At 41.3% G+C, this 17,841-nt stretch overlaps 1 protein-coding gene across 1 annotated transcript in view; it reads left to right on the top strand.

Moving 5' to 3' along the window:
* fbxo41 (F-box protein 41) overlaps positions 1–15,893 on the top strand; it is a 39,495-nt gene extending 23,602 nt beyond the window's left edge. The window contains exons 4-13 of the mRNA XM_073477673.1: positions 2,513–2,586; positions 7,657–8,045; positions 11,554–11,789; positions 11,911–12,026; positions 12,492–12,644; positions 12,827–12,922; positions 13,049–13,167; positions 13,546–13,704; positions 13,920–14,035; positions 15,831–15,893. Of these exons, the coding sequence (XP_073333774.1) occupies positions 2,513–2,586; positions 7,657–8,045; positions 11,554–11,789; positions 11,911–12,026; positions 12,492–12,644; positions 12,827–12,922; positions 13,049–13,167; positions 13,546–13,704; positions 13,920–14,035; positions 15,831–15,893 (1,521 nt within the window). The remainder of the gene's footprint in view (positions 1–2,512; positions 2,587–7,656; positions 8,046–11,553; positions 11,790–11,910; positions 12,027–12,491; positions 12,645–12,826; positions 12,923–13,048; positions 13,168–13,545; positions 13,705–13,919; positions 14,036–15,830) is intronic.
* Positions 15,894–17,841: the final 1,948 nt, after the last annotated feature.

Here is a 17,841-nt window from a genome sequence, read left to right on the forward strand (position 1 = left end):
CCGGGTCGCCCCCATCTCCTAGGAGACAGTTTTCAGAGCCACAGAGGTATTTTAGGACTGACAGTGAGAGAAGCGATGGATGACTTGTTTCCTGTTCTCTCTCTCGTGCAAGCTGAATCATTTCTTTACAGGAAGATAGCTTTACTTCAGTCGTTTCATCAACTTTTAACTCCGGTTTAAGACCAAACTTGGGTCACCAGATTGAAGTTTTGGTTTCTGATGAATGCATTTTCGTTCCATCCATTTCTGGGAGATTTGTCCCTGCTTTGCCTTCGCTGACGGCTGGCCAGGGCTGAGAGCCATGGATGGTGTTTTTCCTGTTTCCTCCATGGTCCTTTTTCACTGGCACGAGGCCAGGAACAAGCTGTGTGAGTAGAAGAGGAGAAAAGAGAGAGAGAGCGAGAGTGACAGTGTCTGTGTTTGTGCACATTTTCCCTCTGTGGCACGTCGCCAGTCTGGTACACAGCGTTCCACCTGGCACTTCTTCACACACACACATAGATACACACGCGTGCAAACACTACACACAGCATAGTTCAATGCACAGGCAGCTCTGAGTGGTGCATGAAAGAGCGACTCGGAGGATTTTGCTCTCAGGCAAACAGAGAGCGAGTAGTGAGCGAGGCTGCACACCCACACCTAAATACACTTGAAATGTTCTCACCTGCTTTCAGAGCTACAACCAAATATTTTGGGAAGCTGGAAAGATGATGAGGGTTTGTGTGTTGTCAGAGTGAGTCCATCCACGACTTGGTCAAGCGCAAGATATCTTTCTTACTGCCCGGGCCAGACTGCCTGGAAGTTTTTCATGGATTTTCAGAATCCCCAGTGGATGAGTACTGAAGATTTTGGTCACCCTTTGACGGTGGCCCCGAAAGCTCAATGCACCGCAGCTTCAGAAATGCATGCAAATAGACAAAACACAAGCAAATCAAGAAGACATCTTCAGCAATTTGACAGCATGGACAAAGCGTTTGGGCCCAAAACACGCAGTAATTGTATCGTGTTGTTCAGATACAAAATGGCAAGAAACCAAGTTCCTTTGATTTTACTAAATTTCTGGACAAAGTGTCACTCTGCTCAGATTATGAAACATAGTGAATAATAATAAGGTTAGGTTAGGTTGTTATGTACCTTTGTATGATTTTTTTGATCATTTCTGGGCCAAATCGAGCCTCAATGCTGGCTAACTTTGGCTCACGGGCCCTGATTTAGACAGAGTGCTGTACTGTAAGTAGAGAAAACACAACTTAAACCAGAAATGCTGCAACTAACACAGACAGCAATAAAAAGCTGTTTCTAGGGGACACTACAAGGTGATGAACACATCTGAACAAACCTATTATTGTCAGAGTTTGTGACCATTTAGTTACTGAAGTCAGTAAGCAGTGTTGGAAAATGAGCTCAAATGTAAGTTTTTAGGGTGAACAACCAGCATGACTTTTTTCTATAAGTTGTCAAATTGAAGATGTTTTCTTAATTTGCTTGTGTTTTGTTTGTTTGCTTGTGCATTCTTAATTTGCAGTGCGTTGACCTCTTAGGGCCACCGTACTGACCTCCTGTAGCATCGGTATTTGGCAAATGTTTTTACTTGTATGACAATAGATATGAAAATCTAATGCACGTTTGTTTTAACATTTATTGAGGATTTTGTTGCTCAACAGAGGGTGAACTCTTCCTGTTTGGATCAGTCCCTCATGTACTGCCACCTTAAGGACAAACTGTCAACTTTGGACACGAGATATTTATTTGTAACTTCTTTGAAATGTTTTACTTGTGCTCACAAATGATGATTTCTAATGGCATCAATCCAACACCAGGTGAAAATGTTACTGTTGAACAGCACTTGTTGATGTCAGAGTATAATAAAAACTGGATTGACTCACCACCAGTCAAGGTTTTCATTTTGAAGGACAAGAAATATCAGAATAAAATAAACATGAAAATGAATCTTTAATGCTCCCCAGTGGACAGTTCACTTTTTGAACTTTTCTTTTTGTGCCCCTCAGGAAAAAATAATCCCAATTATTTTAACAAGCTTCCTCTTCCTGTCAACTGTGACTGATCATCATTAATTCTTATTGTTTTTTGAGAAAGATTTCTCCATTGATGTTCTTGATTTATGCCCGATGCTGTCACCATTCATAATTCACATCCTCAACTCTGTAAGATGAGGTGAGATCAAACCATACAGAAAACCACTTGTGTTACTGGCTGTTGTTTCAGTTTTGATTATTTGTTGAACATCTGAGCAATCACAGCCTTGGATCAGCTTCATAGATATGGAGAAGCTTCCCGTGATAACAGCAGAATTAGGCTACTTTTTGTTTTACTGTCTGATCTTATCGTCTTTTCAGTGGGGATTTGTTAAACAGTGCCACGCTGTCAACCACTGTTCTGGAGCGAATACAGAATCTCACCAACCAATACACTTAGAGGCACTTTTTTGACTAATTTGACTAATAACACTTTTCTTTGTCTCCCTCCACTTTGCATGTTTGTGTCTCTGCAGAGAAACTCCAGCCTCTCTGGGAGCACGAGAGGCATGTACCAAGTGTCAGACCGCCGTTCCTCCCCCAGCACAGGGTAAGTCAGCACGCTGCTCCGATCCCACATTTATAGATGACTTACACTTAACCATCCAGAGGTGAAGAGAGATTTCAATTTCCACATTACTTTTGATTTATGTGAAATCATTTTACTCTTCAGAAGAAAAAAAAAACCAACATGTTTTCAATCTGTGTGTCATTTTATTTATTTGGAAAGAAATAAGGATTCTCATCCAGCTTGAGATTTTGTGGCTCTTAGCTGTCAAGTGAATTTGGTGCACCTCATCTCTCTTACCGTGTGAGAGCTGATGTAGTGAAACGTAATCTGACAGTAATGTGGAAATATAACCGAACCTGTGGAGCCCCAGAGCTTTTAGCTGCTGTTGTTCGCTGCCCCTGGCTTTCGGGTCTTTGGTAACAGCACCTCAGAAGAAAACAATACAAACAGTCAGAGTGCCGCAGTTACAAACTCTTTCATATTTTCCCACATGAGTTGAAATTAAACGTGGATTATACTGCAGTTAAAAAGCAGATTGACATAATATAAGATTAAGTTTATAAATACTAGATTAATGCTAGATTAAACTTTTAAATAGACTTTTTTCATATATTACAATGATTGTTACGATTATTTATCCTGCAAGATTGCCAAACATTTGCTGGTTCCAGCCTCTCAAATGTGAGGCTCTTCTGCTTTTCTCTAATGTTTTTTCATTATAAATTGAATGTGTTTTGGTTATTGACTGTATGGTGGAAAGAAAATGGCAAAATGGGACACAACAAAGGGCTCTGAGGACCTCTAAAAGCCTGTTTTTACTATTTTGTGATATTTTTAAAGCTGCTCTAAGTGAAATTTTTTCATTAGAATAAATGTTAAATAGCTCTATATTCCAGCAGTGATCACTGTTACAGTGTTTGGTCAGTAACCATGTCACTCCTCCTCCTGCTCATGCAGTAAAAGACAAAACACATTTTCTGATAGCCCTGCCCACTTTATCCAATCAGGACAGAGAACTCCATAAAGAGGCGGTCCTGTCTGCTCGTAAACGCACAGAGACCAGGATAATCCTGTATGCTGCAAGTGCAAACGGACAGGAAGTTAGCTATCAGTTGTTATTAAACAATATATTGATGAAAATATCAGTAGTTGCAGCCCTACAGCACTTACACAAAGCCAGATTTACTGCAGGTAGTTTGTTTATCACTGAGAATACAGCGTGTCCTCTTCTAACATGTAGTTTCACACAGTATGTAATTAATATGTAGTGTGGTACTGAACAGTGTGATTTGTGTGTGACGGAATAGATGAAGAGTTTATTTGCCAAAAAAAATGAAGTTAAAATGAATAAACCAACTCCAGTTTGTAATCCTCTGACTTCTAGAAAGGATACGATATAGAAAACTAACTCAAAAACCCTTCAGATCATTTGTTGTCAGTAGAAGCAGTGATGCGCAGGTTGGGCGTCTCTCTGCAGGAGGTCTGACTGAAGTATTTCTGTGTCCCTGCTGGATGTTTCAGACACATGGTCGTGCTATAACACTCTGACTAACACAACTGTCACTCCCAGTTGGTATGCGAATGTGTTTCCTAACGTGACGTCATGCAGAACTTAGCAGGCCTTCCCCTTTGAATCATTGATTGTACAGCACACACACATGCACAGACGCACACAGACAGTGACCCAGCAACAACCCGCTGAGCCTTCTGTCTTCTGGTTATTAATGTCTCTTCATCGGGGATCATAATGTGTTTGCCACTAGATGAAGTAAAGGTTGTAATCTCAAGTGTGCACAAGTGATTTATTGATACTGACGACCACCAGATACGGATGCAACAATCATTAGTCTACATGTATCAGTTTTACACCTCCGATAGTTTTTTTAATTATCACAAATTTGATTAATTAATTTGTATTTTATGTAAAAGTGTAATTCTAATTAACAGTTAATAATAAACATATATACATGACATACAAGACTCTCATAAAAATATATATATATACTGTATATATTCTTCTTAAAGATGCAGTGTGGCCAGAATTTTAGTTTAAACATTCAAAAAATGAGCGAACATTTTCGACAGGATGTGAGGAAACAACAGTGCTGACGTCTATTGAAGTTAGCATGCTAACCTGCTAACCCTGTCCACACTTACCTTACCTCAGGAGGCATTAGCCCCCCATAGTTGGAGCTGGGAGTCGATTGCATTCTCTATGTTTCACAAGTGCTCTTAGCTTTTAAAGGCTAATAAAAAACCCCAACATAAACTCAATTGACTCAAATGTCAAGAAAGGAAATACTGGTTTGACAAAATAAATCCTCCCTAAGTGAGATGTGAAAATATGGCCGACCCTCTCGCCGCATGCCTGTCATGTCCCTGCTGTCAGCTAATAGGGCCTCTTAGCTCCACTGCTAACTGAGCTAACTTGCTAACAGCAGCTAGTAGCTACAGCAAAGAGTATAGTGAGCAGCAGTTAGCGGTTTCTCTGTTAAAATGCTGCGCCCTGTTTGTTTGGAGTGACCTTCGATGGGTAATTAAGTGTTTTTATGGGCTCTTGTGCTTTAATTCCAGACATCCAAGAAAAAAACTGCCTTAAAGCGTCTCATGTAAATATTATTCATCACTGTGGTTCTTTCAAAGTTGCATGAGGACATCAAATGTAACTTTTTATGAGTGTAAAGCCTCCTTTTCATGCTGGTTTGCACATTAAGCTATGCTGTTACATAGGAGTGAGCGTGTTTCCTCCACTGATAACTGAGTTGTTTTATATTCACTCTCTGAGGCTACTTTACATTCTGGATGCACACTGAAATCATTAATCAGCAATTGCTAATTACGAGCGTCTCATGATTAGAATCAACTCACATGATTACGTCTGGCACATTATGTCTTATTACTGATGCAATGTTGACTAAACATTGCGCAGTTTTTTACCAGGTCGCTGCTCTACAACCAACTCATGAGACTGTAACAACTCACAGTTGTGTCATTGACCCAGTTTGGAAGCCATAAACACACAGCACTGTTTTGGTTTTACATAATCTGAATTCATGTAGGCATAACATTCATCTCATCTTCGGCGCACCGCTTTCCCTTGTAAGCGCTGATAAGTGGTACCTTCGGTATCAGCCGTCATTCTCTTTCATTTTTAGTCGTAAATTGATGTACGCTGATGCCTCCACTCTTCATATTATGCTGCGAGAAAGACGAGGGAGAAGGAAGAAATGGAGAAAAGAGAGAAAAATGTCCTACTTTTGTAGAGGCTGATATTTGTAACTGCTCATTACTTGTATTGGCTGGGAGGTTATTTTAAGGACTGTAGCAGTTCATTTTTTTTTTTTTACAAAAGCTGCCCTCATTCTACTATAAATCCCCTGAAATGCGGCTGTTGTTTGTCAGTATTACGGTACCTTTTTGTGGTTCGTTTTGGTTTCAGAAGTGCATCCATTACTGTCAAATTAAATACCAATACTGCTGTTTGCCTCAGTGGACCTTTAAGGATTTTACTTTGTGCTGAAGAGACTGAAGTCTCCACAGAAACAAATAATCAGGAGGAATCAAATGAACAGGTTGCCAAAGGATTCAGAGCAGGTGCAATCTTTTGTCTTTCATGTGTAGTGTGGGTACGTGAGTGTACAATTAGATTGTCATACTTAAGATCACTATCTGCTGTCGGCAATACAATTAATGTTAACGCATGATTAGATAGCATTTAACTCTCTGAAACGTGATGCTACAAGATAATCAAAATCAGGAAACAACAAATATCTGATTGTCAGTCTGTTGACAGAAATAGTAGAGTTAAGCATTTGAGTGGCGATAATCACACAGCAGAAACAGAAACTCATCTTCATGAGTCTGTGCAAAATGTTTTTCTAATTTAAAAATACTACCAATACGCCTCAAGAGCTCTCCAAACACTAATCGGCAGCTTGATTGTGATATTTTGTTGGTTAAAAGCAAAGCTGACGGTGCATCATTAACGGATTAAAGGAATAGTTAAATGTTTTTGTAAAATACACTTATTCATTTTCTTGTTTACATGAGCAGTTTGATACCACTCTCTCATCTGTTTGTTGTAATGAATTTACAGATGGCAGCGGTTAGCCTAGCTTAGCATGAAGACCAGGAAGAAACTAGCTAGCTAGCCTAACAGCAGCATTCAGTTTTTGTGCAACACATATCTGGAAAAAACACTCAACCTCTCAGTTCTTTCAAATCAAGTCTTAAGACTTTACTTCGGACTATTTGTCAAATCTTGCACCACATAATTTTATTGGGAAAACCTTAATTGGGACAGTAAGGTTATACGTTTTATCATTTAGTCACTCCGATGCTACTCTGATGCTTCTACTATACAATATATTGAACTTACAGTAAAACAATAGCCAATGGAAACTATGTTTTTTGTCTTGAAATCACCATAAAAGATGTTATTATACTCTGTGAGACACTCCTGACTTCCTGCCATAAGGTTTATTTGTCTCCTATTTTTTTATTACAGTGTAGTCAAGACACGCTTTCTTTGTCTGTATTCAGTCAGTGTCCAACAAAATCCATGTGGCTCTTTATATTGTCATATTTTTTTTAAATATCTTGTCTTATAAGCACATTGATTTACTTTGTTATTGAGACACAAATATATTTAGCTTACAAATTACAACATTATATCTTGTTTGTTTAATCCATTTAAAAAAAAAAAAAAGGCTATTTCTTGGCCTGGTACAGTGACTTGGCGTCTTCACTAGTTGCTGATCGCTGGCTGCCTGTCCAGTAGTCCTCTTCATGACCCCTGGTAAATCCACAATCTGTCATTTTTACACTTCAGTCTTTAACATGTAATTTAATGAGTTTGAAAATGTTCTTTTAAAAGGCAGATTTTGTTCCCTTTGCATGGAGGAAAGTCAGCTGTTTCCCCGTGTTTCCTTTCTTTGTGCTAAGCTAAGCTAACCAGCTGTAGCCTCATATTTAACAAGCAGACATGAGAGCGGTGTGGATCTTTGCATCTAACTGTCTACGAGAAAGCAAATAAGTGAAATTCCTGAAATGTCAATCTGTTCATTTAAACTCGTCCTTTATTGCACAATTCCTTCTCTTTCACTGCAGAGCGTCAGGGCGGATCAAGTCGGTCTCGCAGGGCTCTGGAGGTTACGACAGTGACAGCGTGGAGATGCATCCCATGGAGGAGTGTCCCGAGGCTCAGTACTATCACATGCAGTGCCGGCTGGGCGAGGGGGGTTATGAGCGCTCCCCTGGATGTGGCGGTGGTGGATCGAGGAACTGGGGTCTCCGTAAACAGGCTATCCAGAACTGGCAGCGGCGACCTTACAGGAACAGCACCGAAGGCGAGGAGGGAGATGTGTCAGACGTGGGCTCCCGGACCACCGAGTCCGAGGTGGAGATGTGGGAACAAGAGAGGAGAGCTGTGGCTGAGGTCCAGCAGTCTTCTGCTCCCTATCCTCACCACGGCAGGGCAGGATATCGCCCTAACACAGGTAACGGCTCTCTGGGAAGTTGTTCCTACCTGTTATTCTTAGAAATGTCACACACTTTCTCCAATCTTACATCCAGCCAGCAGCTCAGGCACATGGGAGCCAGGATTCACAGAATAAAAGCTCTAAAATGACTCCCGTGAGAGCAGTGACTGATGTGGATCTAGGTCAGGTTGAGTTGCAGTGGAGCTGTGCCACTGACCAGAGCTCAGACCACAAACTGAACGTGGATCAGAACATATATGGTAAACATGGAGGAAAGAGGCCCCATTTCTGCTGCAGTGTGCAGACACAGAAATATAAACACTTCATGAAAAATGACTTCAACCCTGAAGTAATTTAATCACAAACACTGCCACAGATGTTGTCCTTATGCAAATGCTCTATGGATAGAGGGTGATATATGATTTAGAGACACTTTTAGAGACATTTAAGAAACAAACAAAAGCGTTTAACCATCAGAAACAAGATAAACAGTTTAGGGTGTGTGCGTACAACCTCATAATCCAATTTGGTTGCGATGATTTCGCTGGTGAGTTCATCAGCTGAAGTCCTTCTTCATGAAGTGTTTACGCTGTGTTGTTCACCACCAGAATGTCTGTTAAAGATGATGAGTAAACTGATTCATACATGTTGCTGTATTTGTGAGATCGCTGTTTGTCAGTTGTATCATCTCAGTTGCTCGTCTCACTAAGCTTTGCTTCTGCGGCCGAGCCAAGTCAGACCGCCAATCATGCCCGCACATTTCTTCATATCCACCACAGATTGTACATCTCTCTGTTAACTTCCCACCCTGCCAAGATCCTTAAACTCACTGCTGCTGCCCTCCATCTTTCTCCACCTGCTGTCGGGTTTCTTTTAAACACCAGGTGGACTGAGGAAGTCAGTGAAGTAGCAGAACTGGGCCAGAGCCCTGTGACAAATTGGTATGAACTGCTATGACTGCCTCATTAACTCAAAGATTTCTCTCACGTAACGCTCTACATGTTACTGGCATTCCTCTGCTCTGACGTAGTTCTCCTTACTGGGAGAGCCTCTGCCAGCTTTTATCAGATGGTATGTATCTACAAGCGCGCAGTTTTTTCGCAGCATGTAACACACAGCTTGGCTTTTTTAGTTCATTTGGCAGTCTTGAGCGTAGGTGGTGTGTGTGTGTTCGAGAAAGAGAGAGAGAGAGAGAGAAAGAAGTAAAGAGAGAAAGAGGAAGAGAGAGCAAGAGTGTAAGTAATGGTTCATAGCCCTGATGGTTTCGAGCAGACGCCTTCCAAGGCCAAAGATGAAATGAGTCATCTCAGAGCAATCTTGCTGGGAGGAATAAGACGAGTCTGGATTGGACACAAGGTATCAGCCAATAGAGAGAATGAAAAGATGGAAAGAAGGAAAAAAAATTATATAATCTCATTTAGTGTCTTGTTGAAGGTTGGCGCCATCATGTGACAGAATGTCTTTTTAACATTAAGTGGTGTCTACTTGTGTGTGTTCTTTAGAAAATTGGCTCGTCTTCAGAAAATAGAAGTCAAACAAAGTCCGTCTCTACAAGCTTTGAATTCAACTTTTTTTTAAATGTATGATAATAATAATAGGAACTAGAATGGCACTCAGGAGAGCACATACCTCCGCCAAAGCCCAACAGGCCCCTTTAATACAATGGAGAAAAAAGTTTTTTTAAAATTAAGATCCATGGGTTGTTCCCTGAGAAATTAACAAAAATGTCAAAACAACGTCCCATCTACCAACGTTAAAGAAAGCGAGAAAAAGTTCCCAAGACTCATCCTCCATCCAAGTTTCGTGGGAATCTGTTTTGTAGTTTTCTTGTAATCCTGTTTACAAACCAACCAACCAACAAACGGACAAGGGTGAAAACACAGCCTCCTTGGCCAGAGGTAATGAGGTTTATTTATGGAGCAGTTATCAAAACTACAAAGTGCTTCACAAAAAGCAAACAGAAAGCAATGAAAAGTGATGAGAACATCACAATCAGAAAAAAAGGAGTAAATACTAATGAAACTTTTTTTTAATACAAAACGATGCAGAAAAAGATGCTTGGGGTCATTTATAATGGTCAAATGTCCAGTAAAGTTTATTGCAGAATTGATATAATGTCTTTTTTTCCCTCTGATATATGCATCAACATCAGCTCCAAAAATCTAGTATCGGTTGTAAGACATAACAAGACATCTTCTGTGTTTGTCAGCAGGATTACACAAAAACTACTGAACGGATTTCCACAAAACTTGGATGGAGGACGGGTCTCGGCCCAGAATAGACCCCATTTTTGGTGGATAAAGGGACGGATCCAGGAAACTTTATCTCACTTTCTTTAACGTTGCGAGATAGGAGATGTTTTCTAACATTTTCATTGATTTCTCAGGGAATAATGCAGCGATATTGATGAAAAAAATCAGACGTATTTAGGCCACTGATATCGACAAGTGAGTCCAGTTTGTTTGGATCCTAAAAAAATCTGGATCCAGTGGATTTAAATATGTTTTCATGGAAGGTAGTGTTTTTTCAGCTGTTATATGGTAACAGCTGTGTGCACCTGAGCTTTTTAGCAACCAATTATTCCTCCACAACATTATGGAAATAATGATTCCTTAAATTATGGTTAAGCAGTTATGGAAGGCTCAAAATTGAGTGTGATACAGGAATAGTCAGTTTGATATTGGATTAGACTTGATTGATTTGAAGGGGACTGTTGGACCTTGGCAAAGGTTTGCCCTCTACAGGGAGCCATCCTAGTTGAAAATGAAATGCAAAATTTACCATTCCCACTAAAATCTTGATTCGTGTCGGGGGCCTATCCTTCAGCCCTCGTAGAAAGCAAGCAGGGTCCAGGTCAAGTAAAGTGCCAAAAGTAATAAGTCGGATCTTAAAATCCGTTCTAAAACCTACTGGCATGCAGAGTTAGAGCATTTAAAGAGGAGTGATTCAGTATGTTCTCTTTTCTTAGTTTTATCCAGAGTCTCACAGCTCCAGGGCGTCCTGCACAGTTTGGATTCTGCTGATTGTTTTTCCTGATTTTATGCCCATTAAAAGACAACAGCAGTAGTCTAAACGTGAGGAAAACAAAGCATGGATGATGGATTTCGGAGTCAAAAGATAAGATGGTAGATGCCAGTTTGGCTGATATAACATGTTTAAGTGCAGAGGTAGTTGTGTAGATAGTCAGGGCCAATGTTAAGGATTTGGACTCTGTAATATTTACATGTCCAGCTTTAAATTTAGCATCATTTCAACCTTGTTCTGTCCTGTCTGTGGGGCATTAGACTGCTAGCAGTATGACACATGAGTGTATGTCTCAATAGATTAGACTCTTGTCTTATGTGCCACTATGATGATTTTAAGAAAGAACTTGAAAACAATCGAGGTCCAATACATGGCGTCCATAGTCTGGTGTTCCAAAATTGTTACAAATCCTTGAAAACGAGTCCCTTTTTTTAACTTGTAATAACCCACATTGGGTTGAAGGATTAGAAGACTCAAATAGACTCTGTTTATCCTCCCACAGGTCGGTCTGAAGGAGTATACAAGCCATGCCGCCATGAAAAGAGCCCATCCAAATCCAACGAGGTGATCAGTCCAGAGATCCTGAAGATGCGTGCGGCTCTCTTCTGTATCTTCACCTACCTGGACACCAAAACCCTGCTGAGAGCAGCCGAGGTCTGCCGTGACTGGAAGTTTGTGGCCCGTCACCCGGCTGTGTGGACCAGGGTGCTGCTGGAGAACGCTCGCATTTCTTCCAAGGTGCATAGTGAACATTTAGTTGTATACACATGCAGCCAGTAGCATTACCAGAACTGTAGCATGCGGTGCAAAGCTGTATGGTTTTGAAGATTTTTCACTGATCCCCATGTTTGTCTCTTAGTTCCTGAGCATATTGTCTCAGTGGTGCACTCAGACGCACTCTCTCATCCTGCAAAACCTCAAACCAAGACAGCGGGGAAAGAAGGAGACCAAGGAGGACTACCTGAAAAGCACACGGTGAGACACATGTAGCACAAACAGACACAGTAGGAGGTCACAGCTGCACTTACTTACTTACTATCATTAAGCAGTAATTAGGAGGCCTAGTAGTTGCAGAACAAGGCATTAATAAGTGCTTTATAATTACACATAAAGAGCCAATATGGTACTATTAGGCGTTCTAATAAACAACTAATTAATGTGTTCCCTCATATGCAGGGTCAGCAACGCTCGATAGGAGTGGTTGGCGTCTAAATGTTTTGTTTGAAAGAGACAGTGGATATTCCAGCTCGAATCTGCTCTTAAATCTTGCAGACAATACATAAATATGCTGCGTCCTGCATATATTGCTGCCAACATCGCAGGAACATTTTGTTTTGTGCTACAAATGGTAGAAGTGCTGTTCTGAAGGACAGGAGAATTACTCCCTCTGCTCTGTCTGTCTTTCTTTTTTGTTGACCTTCCGCTGCGTTCTCCTCTAAGTGGCTGTCTGGAGGAAGGTCTGGAGGCGTTGTTAAAGGCCACAGGAAGTAACCTGCTGATACTGAAGATTTCACACTGCCCCAACCTGCTGACTGATCGCTCCCTCTGGCTGGCCAGCTGCTACTGCCGAGCTCTGCAGGCTGTGACCTACAGGTACACCAGTACACCCAGCAGCTCCCGCATGTCCCAGTCCACTGTAACCTGCACTTATATTTTTCCCCAGTTACTTTGCTTTCATGCATCAGTAAGACTGCACATTGTTGTATGCTGTAGACATACAGTGTCGCATGTATGTAAAATAAACACAAACTGTGTGGACATTTGCTGTGCTGCAGGAGTGCCACGGATCCAGTTGGCCAGGAGGTGATCTGGGCCCTTGGAGCAGGTTGTAGAGACATCATCTCCCTACAGGTGGCGCCACTACACCCATGGTAATATACAGAGAAATATGCTGAACCTCTCATACCTCTGGTTCATGCCAGATATTCTATCTGTTGTGATATCAATGCTGTGTGTTATTAAACGAATGACCTGGGACTGTTTTTTGTCTCTTTTAGTCAACAACCTGCTCGTTTCAGTAACCGGTGCCTGCAGACGATTGGAAGATGTTGGCCACACCTCCGTGCTCTTGGTGTGGGTGGAGCTGGATGTGGCATTCAGGGTCTGGCCTCTCTAGGTAAATGTTGCTTTTGTGAAGTGATTTATTTTTTACGGATATTCATGATAAGACCGTCACACTGCATCCTCATTCATGACTGCAGTCGTATCAGAACATAAACTAGGACTGCACAGATGCTGCATTAAACCAGCATCTTCTTTGCGCCTTCACTCCCACAAAATGTGACTTAAAAGAAAAGTCAAAAAAATAATGAAAGCAATTTGTTTCTTGCTTGTAATAAGTAAAGATTTCTGTGAAAAAGCGAAGTGAAAAACATCTCAAAACAAGTGTAACTGTGTCATTTATTCAGTGTAATTCAATATTTTAAGTAGAAATAAGAGTAATCCCATACTTATCCTCCCCATCTCTACATTTGCTTACCTCCATTCAACCCAGCGAGGAACTGCATGCGCTTGCAGGTGCTTGAGTTGGATCATGTGAGCGAGATCAACCAGGAGGTGGCGGCAGAGGTTTGCAGAGAGGGCTTGAAAGGCCTGGAAATGCTGGTGCTCACATCAACGCCAGTCACTCCCAAAGCCCTGCTCCATTTCAACAGTGAGTTTGAACACTGGCTACAGTAGGCCCACTGTCTGCAATCCTGTTGAGTAGGCTACTCAAACACTTTGGGTTAAGCTATAACTTTTGTTTAGGGTTATTTATAAATCAATTTCCTTATACTGTTCATAACTTTAAATACAGATTTCTAATATGAACACACTGTTGACTACCAGATAATTATTGCTGCCTAAATCCTCCTTTCGCTCGTGTAGGTGTTTGCCGCAACCTGAAGTCCATCGTCGTTCAGATCGGTATAGAAGACTACTTTGAGGACCCCAACAGCCCTGAAGCTAGGAAATTATTTGATGAGATGGTGAACAAGCTGCAGGTAACAGCACCTCTCTGTCTCACATCGCACCCCAGTTTGACATACATCGGCTGATTAAACAGACACAACTCAACTCATACACGTGGAAAACTGCGGAAGACTTTTCTTCTAATCTGGCCGAACCTTTAATTTTTCAGATGAGCAGATCACACTTGTTGTATTCACATAAACAAATAACATTTCATGTGCACATTTATGCTCCCTACAGGAAGACAGTTATTGTTTTTAGTCACCACATCAGTTTCCCCTCAGCGCCACCACACACTTATTATTTTACTCTGTAACTACTACTAAGTCTGCTTTCTGTTGAGCGCTCTCTTGTGAATTTTGTTTCTTTTTTTAACACATTTGCCAACAGTTGTTCAGGGGATAAGATGCATCTATTTTTATCACAACTACACTCCGTTTAAACCATGACTCAATGCTTGAAGCCCCAGTGATGGCTGGTTTGTGGATGGTGCTAACTCACTCGAGCAGAGGCTCGCTGCGAGAGGCTCGGGTCATTGTTTCAGCCGACCACACACACAAGCCGAGATATAAATGCTGTGAAATCCCAGTTTTATTTATGTTTTGTTTTTATGAGTCAGTTTACAGTGTGTTCATCTTGGATGAAACACTCAAGATGGTGGGGTTGCTCACAGCAGTTAGGTAACCTCTCCAAAAGCCACAAACAGCTATGATTTATTTTTATCCCTCCCTATTTAAGTTTGCTGTGAAAAGGCAGCCAACATTTTCCTCTCATGCTTAATCATCCATGTTTTGAAGCAAGTTCTGTAGAGGCGAAGCTTATGAAGCAGGACAGTCATCCTAACCTGCTGCACCTCAATGCTTTACAGGTTTTATAGTTTTCTGTCATGCATCATTTAGTGTACGCATTTCATGTAAATGGAAGAAAACATAAAGGCATGAAGACAACGGGGAAATGGAGTATTTTGACCGTCCAAAAATCATAGAGGTTGCCTCTCAGAATAAATGTATGTTTCTGCGTACCACAGATATGTTGAGACTTTATATTTCTTTACGCTGCAACTCTTAAGTTTCTTTCGGTTCAAATTTCAATGTCATGCTGCGACAAAGCTATGGTGCGGTTAAGTTTAGGCACAAAAAACACACATCATGTATTAGTTTACCTGGCTCTGTCGGCACAAACATGGTTTGAAAATGTCCCAACGTCTCCTTATAAATATCCAGTTGTTTCAGGCTTACAAATGTTTCTGTCTCAAACAGTGGCTACTGACTCGGCAGCTGTCTCAAAAATGGAAAATGTACTAAGGTATCATAAAAAATATCCAGCTTTGTTAGCACTTACACGGCTGGAAAATATCCCAACATTCCTTAAAAATATCCAGTGGTTTCCGCCTTGAACACGGGTCTCTCAATGGGCAGCCGTCCTGACGACTCGTCAAAAATATCCGCTAACATGGCTTGAAAATGTCCTGAAATCTTGTTAAAAACATCAGTTTTTGTAAGCACTAACATGGCTGGAAAGTGTCCCGACGTTGCGTTACAAATGTGCAGTGGTTTGACGCTTACAAACGTTAAAACGCTGTCTTGAACAGCTGTCTCAGCGAGCTGTCACCCCTCTACCATCCCCTCTACCTTCTGACATGAAGTCACCTCATATGCTTGTAATGTGAACTTGATAAGACAGGTATTGTAAAGATGTTTACATGATATGTATAACATGTGCAAATCTTAATGTATTAATGGTGTGTAGATTGTAGAACATTTTCTGGCGACTGAGCTGCTTTGGGAAAATGAGATTCTGATATCCCTTCCTGCCTTTTTGTTTCAGGCTCTAAAGAAGAGACCGGGCTTCTCCAAAATCCTCCATGTGAAAGCAGACAGTCTCTGCTAACATCTTTTGAGCGGCTCCTTCAAGCCTGGAGAGGCGCCATCTTGGCTCCAGTCGATCAAAAAGACCCAGCTGTTTTGAACCCACTCCAAGGGGTTCAATACGTCTGCAGCACAGACAGAAACAACAGAAGATCGGCATGATGAACCAGGGCCGAGGCTCAATGTGCATACTCCACTAATACAACCTTCAAACAGAAAAAAACTCATTCCAGTAAGGGGAACTCAATGTTTCCTTCATGTTGGTTATGACTGAAACCAGTCTGGAGGCTGATTTGGACTTACAATGACACAATATACCACAAAAAGGGCCTGTCTTTAACTTTGCAGACTCCTAATAACCCAACAAAACTGTCAGATCCTCTTTATCAGTCGTCTTTCGCTTTAACATAAAAACGGATCACGTCATCGCACAGAGTCAGCTCCCTTTCTTGAAACGCCTGGAGCCTGGTGACAGTGCTGTATTTAACTGTCTGCACCCACATAATGTTTGACATATACTTGAGACTACCTTCAACACCAACAGCTCGTGGGCGGGAGCACATTATAAAGCATACATACTTTCCGCTGAAGTGCAAGGTTAAGAGTCTTGAGACGGGAGCTTTATGTATGCGTGTGTGCACATTGAATAAATGGGTTTCATCCTGGCTGTCCTGCAGTACTGTGTTTTGGAGCAGGACCACGGACAACTTTCAACACTTCCACCCTGGACAGAAACATGCTGCACCGGTTCCAGGCACGGAGAGAGCAAGGACAGCACTCCCTGTACACACACAGACCTTGACAGTCTTCTAGCCACTGCATGGCAACGATGCATTTAGCCTCTTCTACCATCCTCTGCTTCCTCGTGCGATCAGAATCTGGACTCAGTGTTTCTTCGGTGGTTGTAGTTTCCCCCAGACGGAAGATGACCCATAATGCATTACTCTCAAAAAACTGGTGCCATTTGTAACAGTGTGTGTCCTCATTCCAGTGAGCATTTTCTCCAATGTGCCATTAATGAACGGGAAAGGGACCATGTGAGGCGGATATTTAATGTCTTGAAGTCAAAAAGTAACATTATTGGAATTTGATTTGATTGATAAGGGTGTTGTGTTTAATATGTGACATGGTCACCAGGTGTATACAGGTGTTAGTGTTTATATATCATGTGAGTTTCATACTTCATACTGAACAGTGCCATTCCTATTAATAGCAGCTGAGGCCCTGAATAATCCTGATTTATATTTCTCTGCTGACATCCTCTGGCTCCCTCTGCTGGTTTTTCCAAGCACCTACACAACCAGCGGCCAGCTGGTGTGATATGACACTTTGTACTCATTGCATCATGGAACATGTGTCACCTTTACTATGTTACGAAACTCAAAGCCGAGGGATCGGGTCTTCAGTATCACCTTCGGATTTGGACTTTGATTTGGTGTTGCTAATGTAGTGAAGGGTATGTTGCAGAGGTTCTTAAGAAGTACAAGTAGCAATACTTACTGTGTGTGCTGCAGAAAACTTAAAGGAGTATTCCAATGTTTTTAAAAATCAAGATCAGTTTATAATTCATAAAGATTACAACTCATTCTGTGAAAACAGTCGTATCAGCTATGATCTTCTGTGACTCTCGATGAGCTCTGTCAAGTCAGAGAACAAAACATTCATAATGATATCAGGAAACTACAAATTTATAACACAGAAACCTGCATTTCAGGCTCTTGGTATGTAGTTCGAAAAATGTGTAGAGATGTGTTTACAAGGAATAGAGCATGGCTGCCCAAAGTGGGGCCAGTGGGCCGAAGTCGGTCCTCCACAAGGTTCAGTTTGCCCTGCCAGATGTTTTGGGTGAAAAAAACAACAAACATTTAAAAATTATAGTATGTTTATGCTGTTTTGTGAGTTAAAATGCTCTTTGAATATGACGGATAACAAATTCTTAATTATTTTTTCATAATCGAGTCAGTCAATTA

The sequence above is a fragment of the Pagrus major genome, chromosome 1 (assembly GCF_040436345.1).
Source record: "Pagrus major chromosome 1, Pma_NU_1.0".
NCBI lineage: Eukaryota > Metazoa > Chordata > Actinopteri > Spariformes > Sparidae > Pagrus > Pagrus major.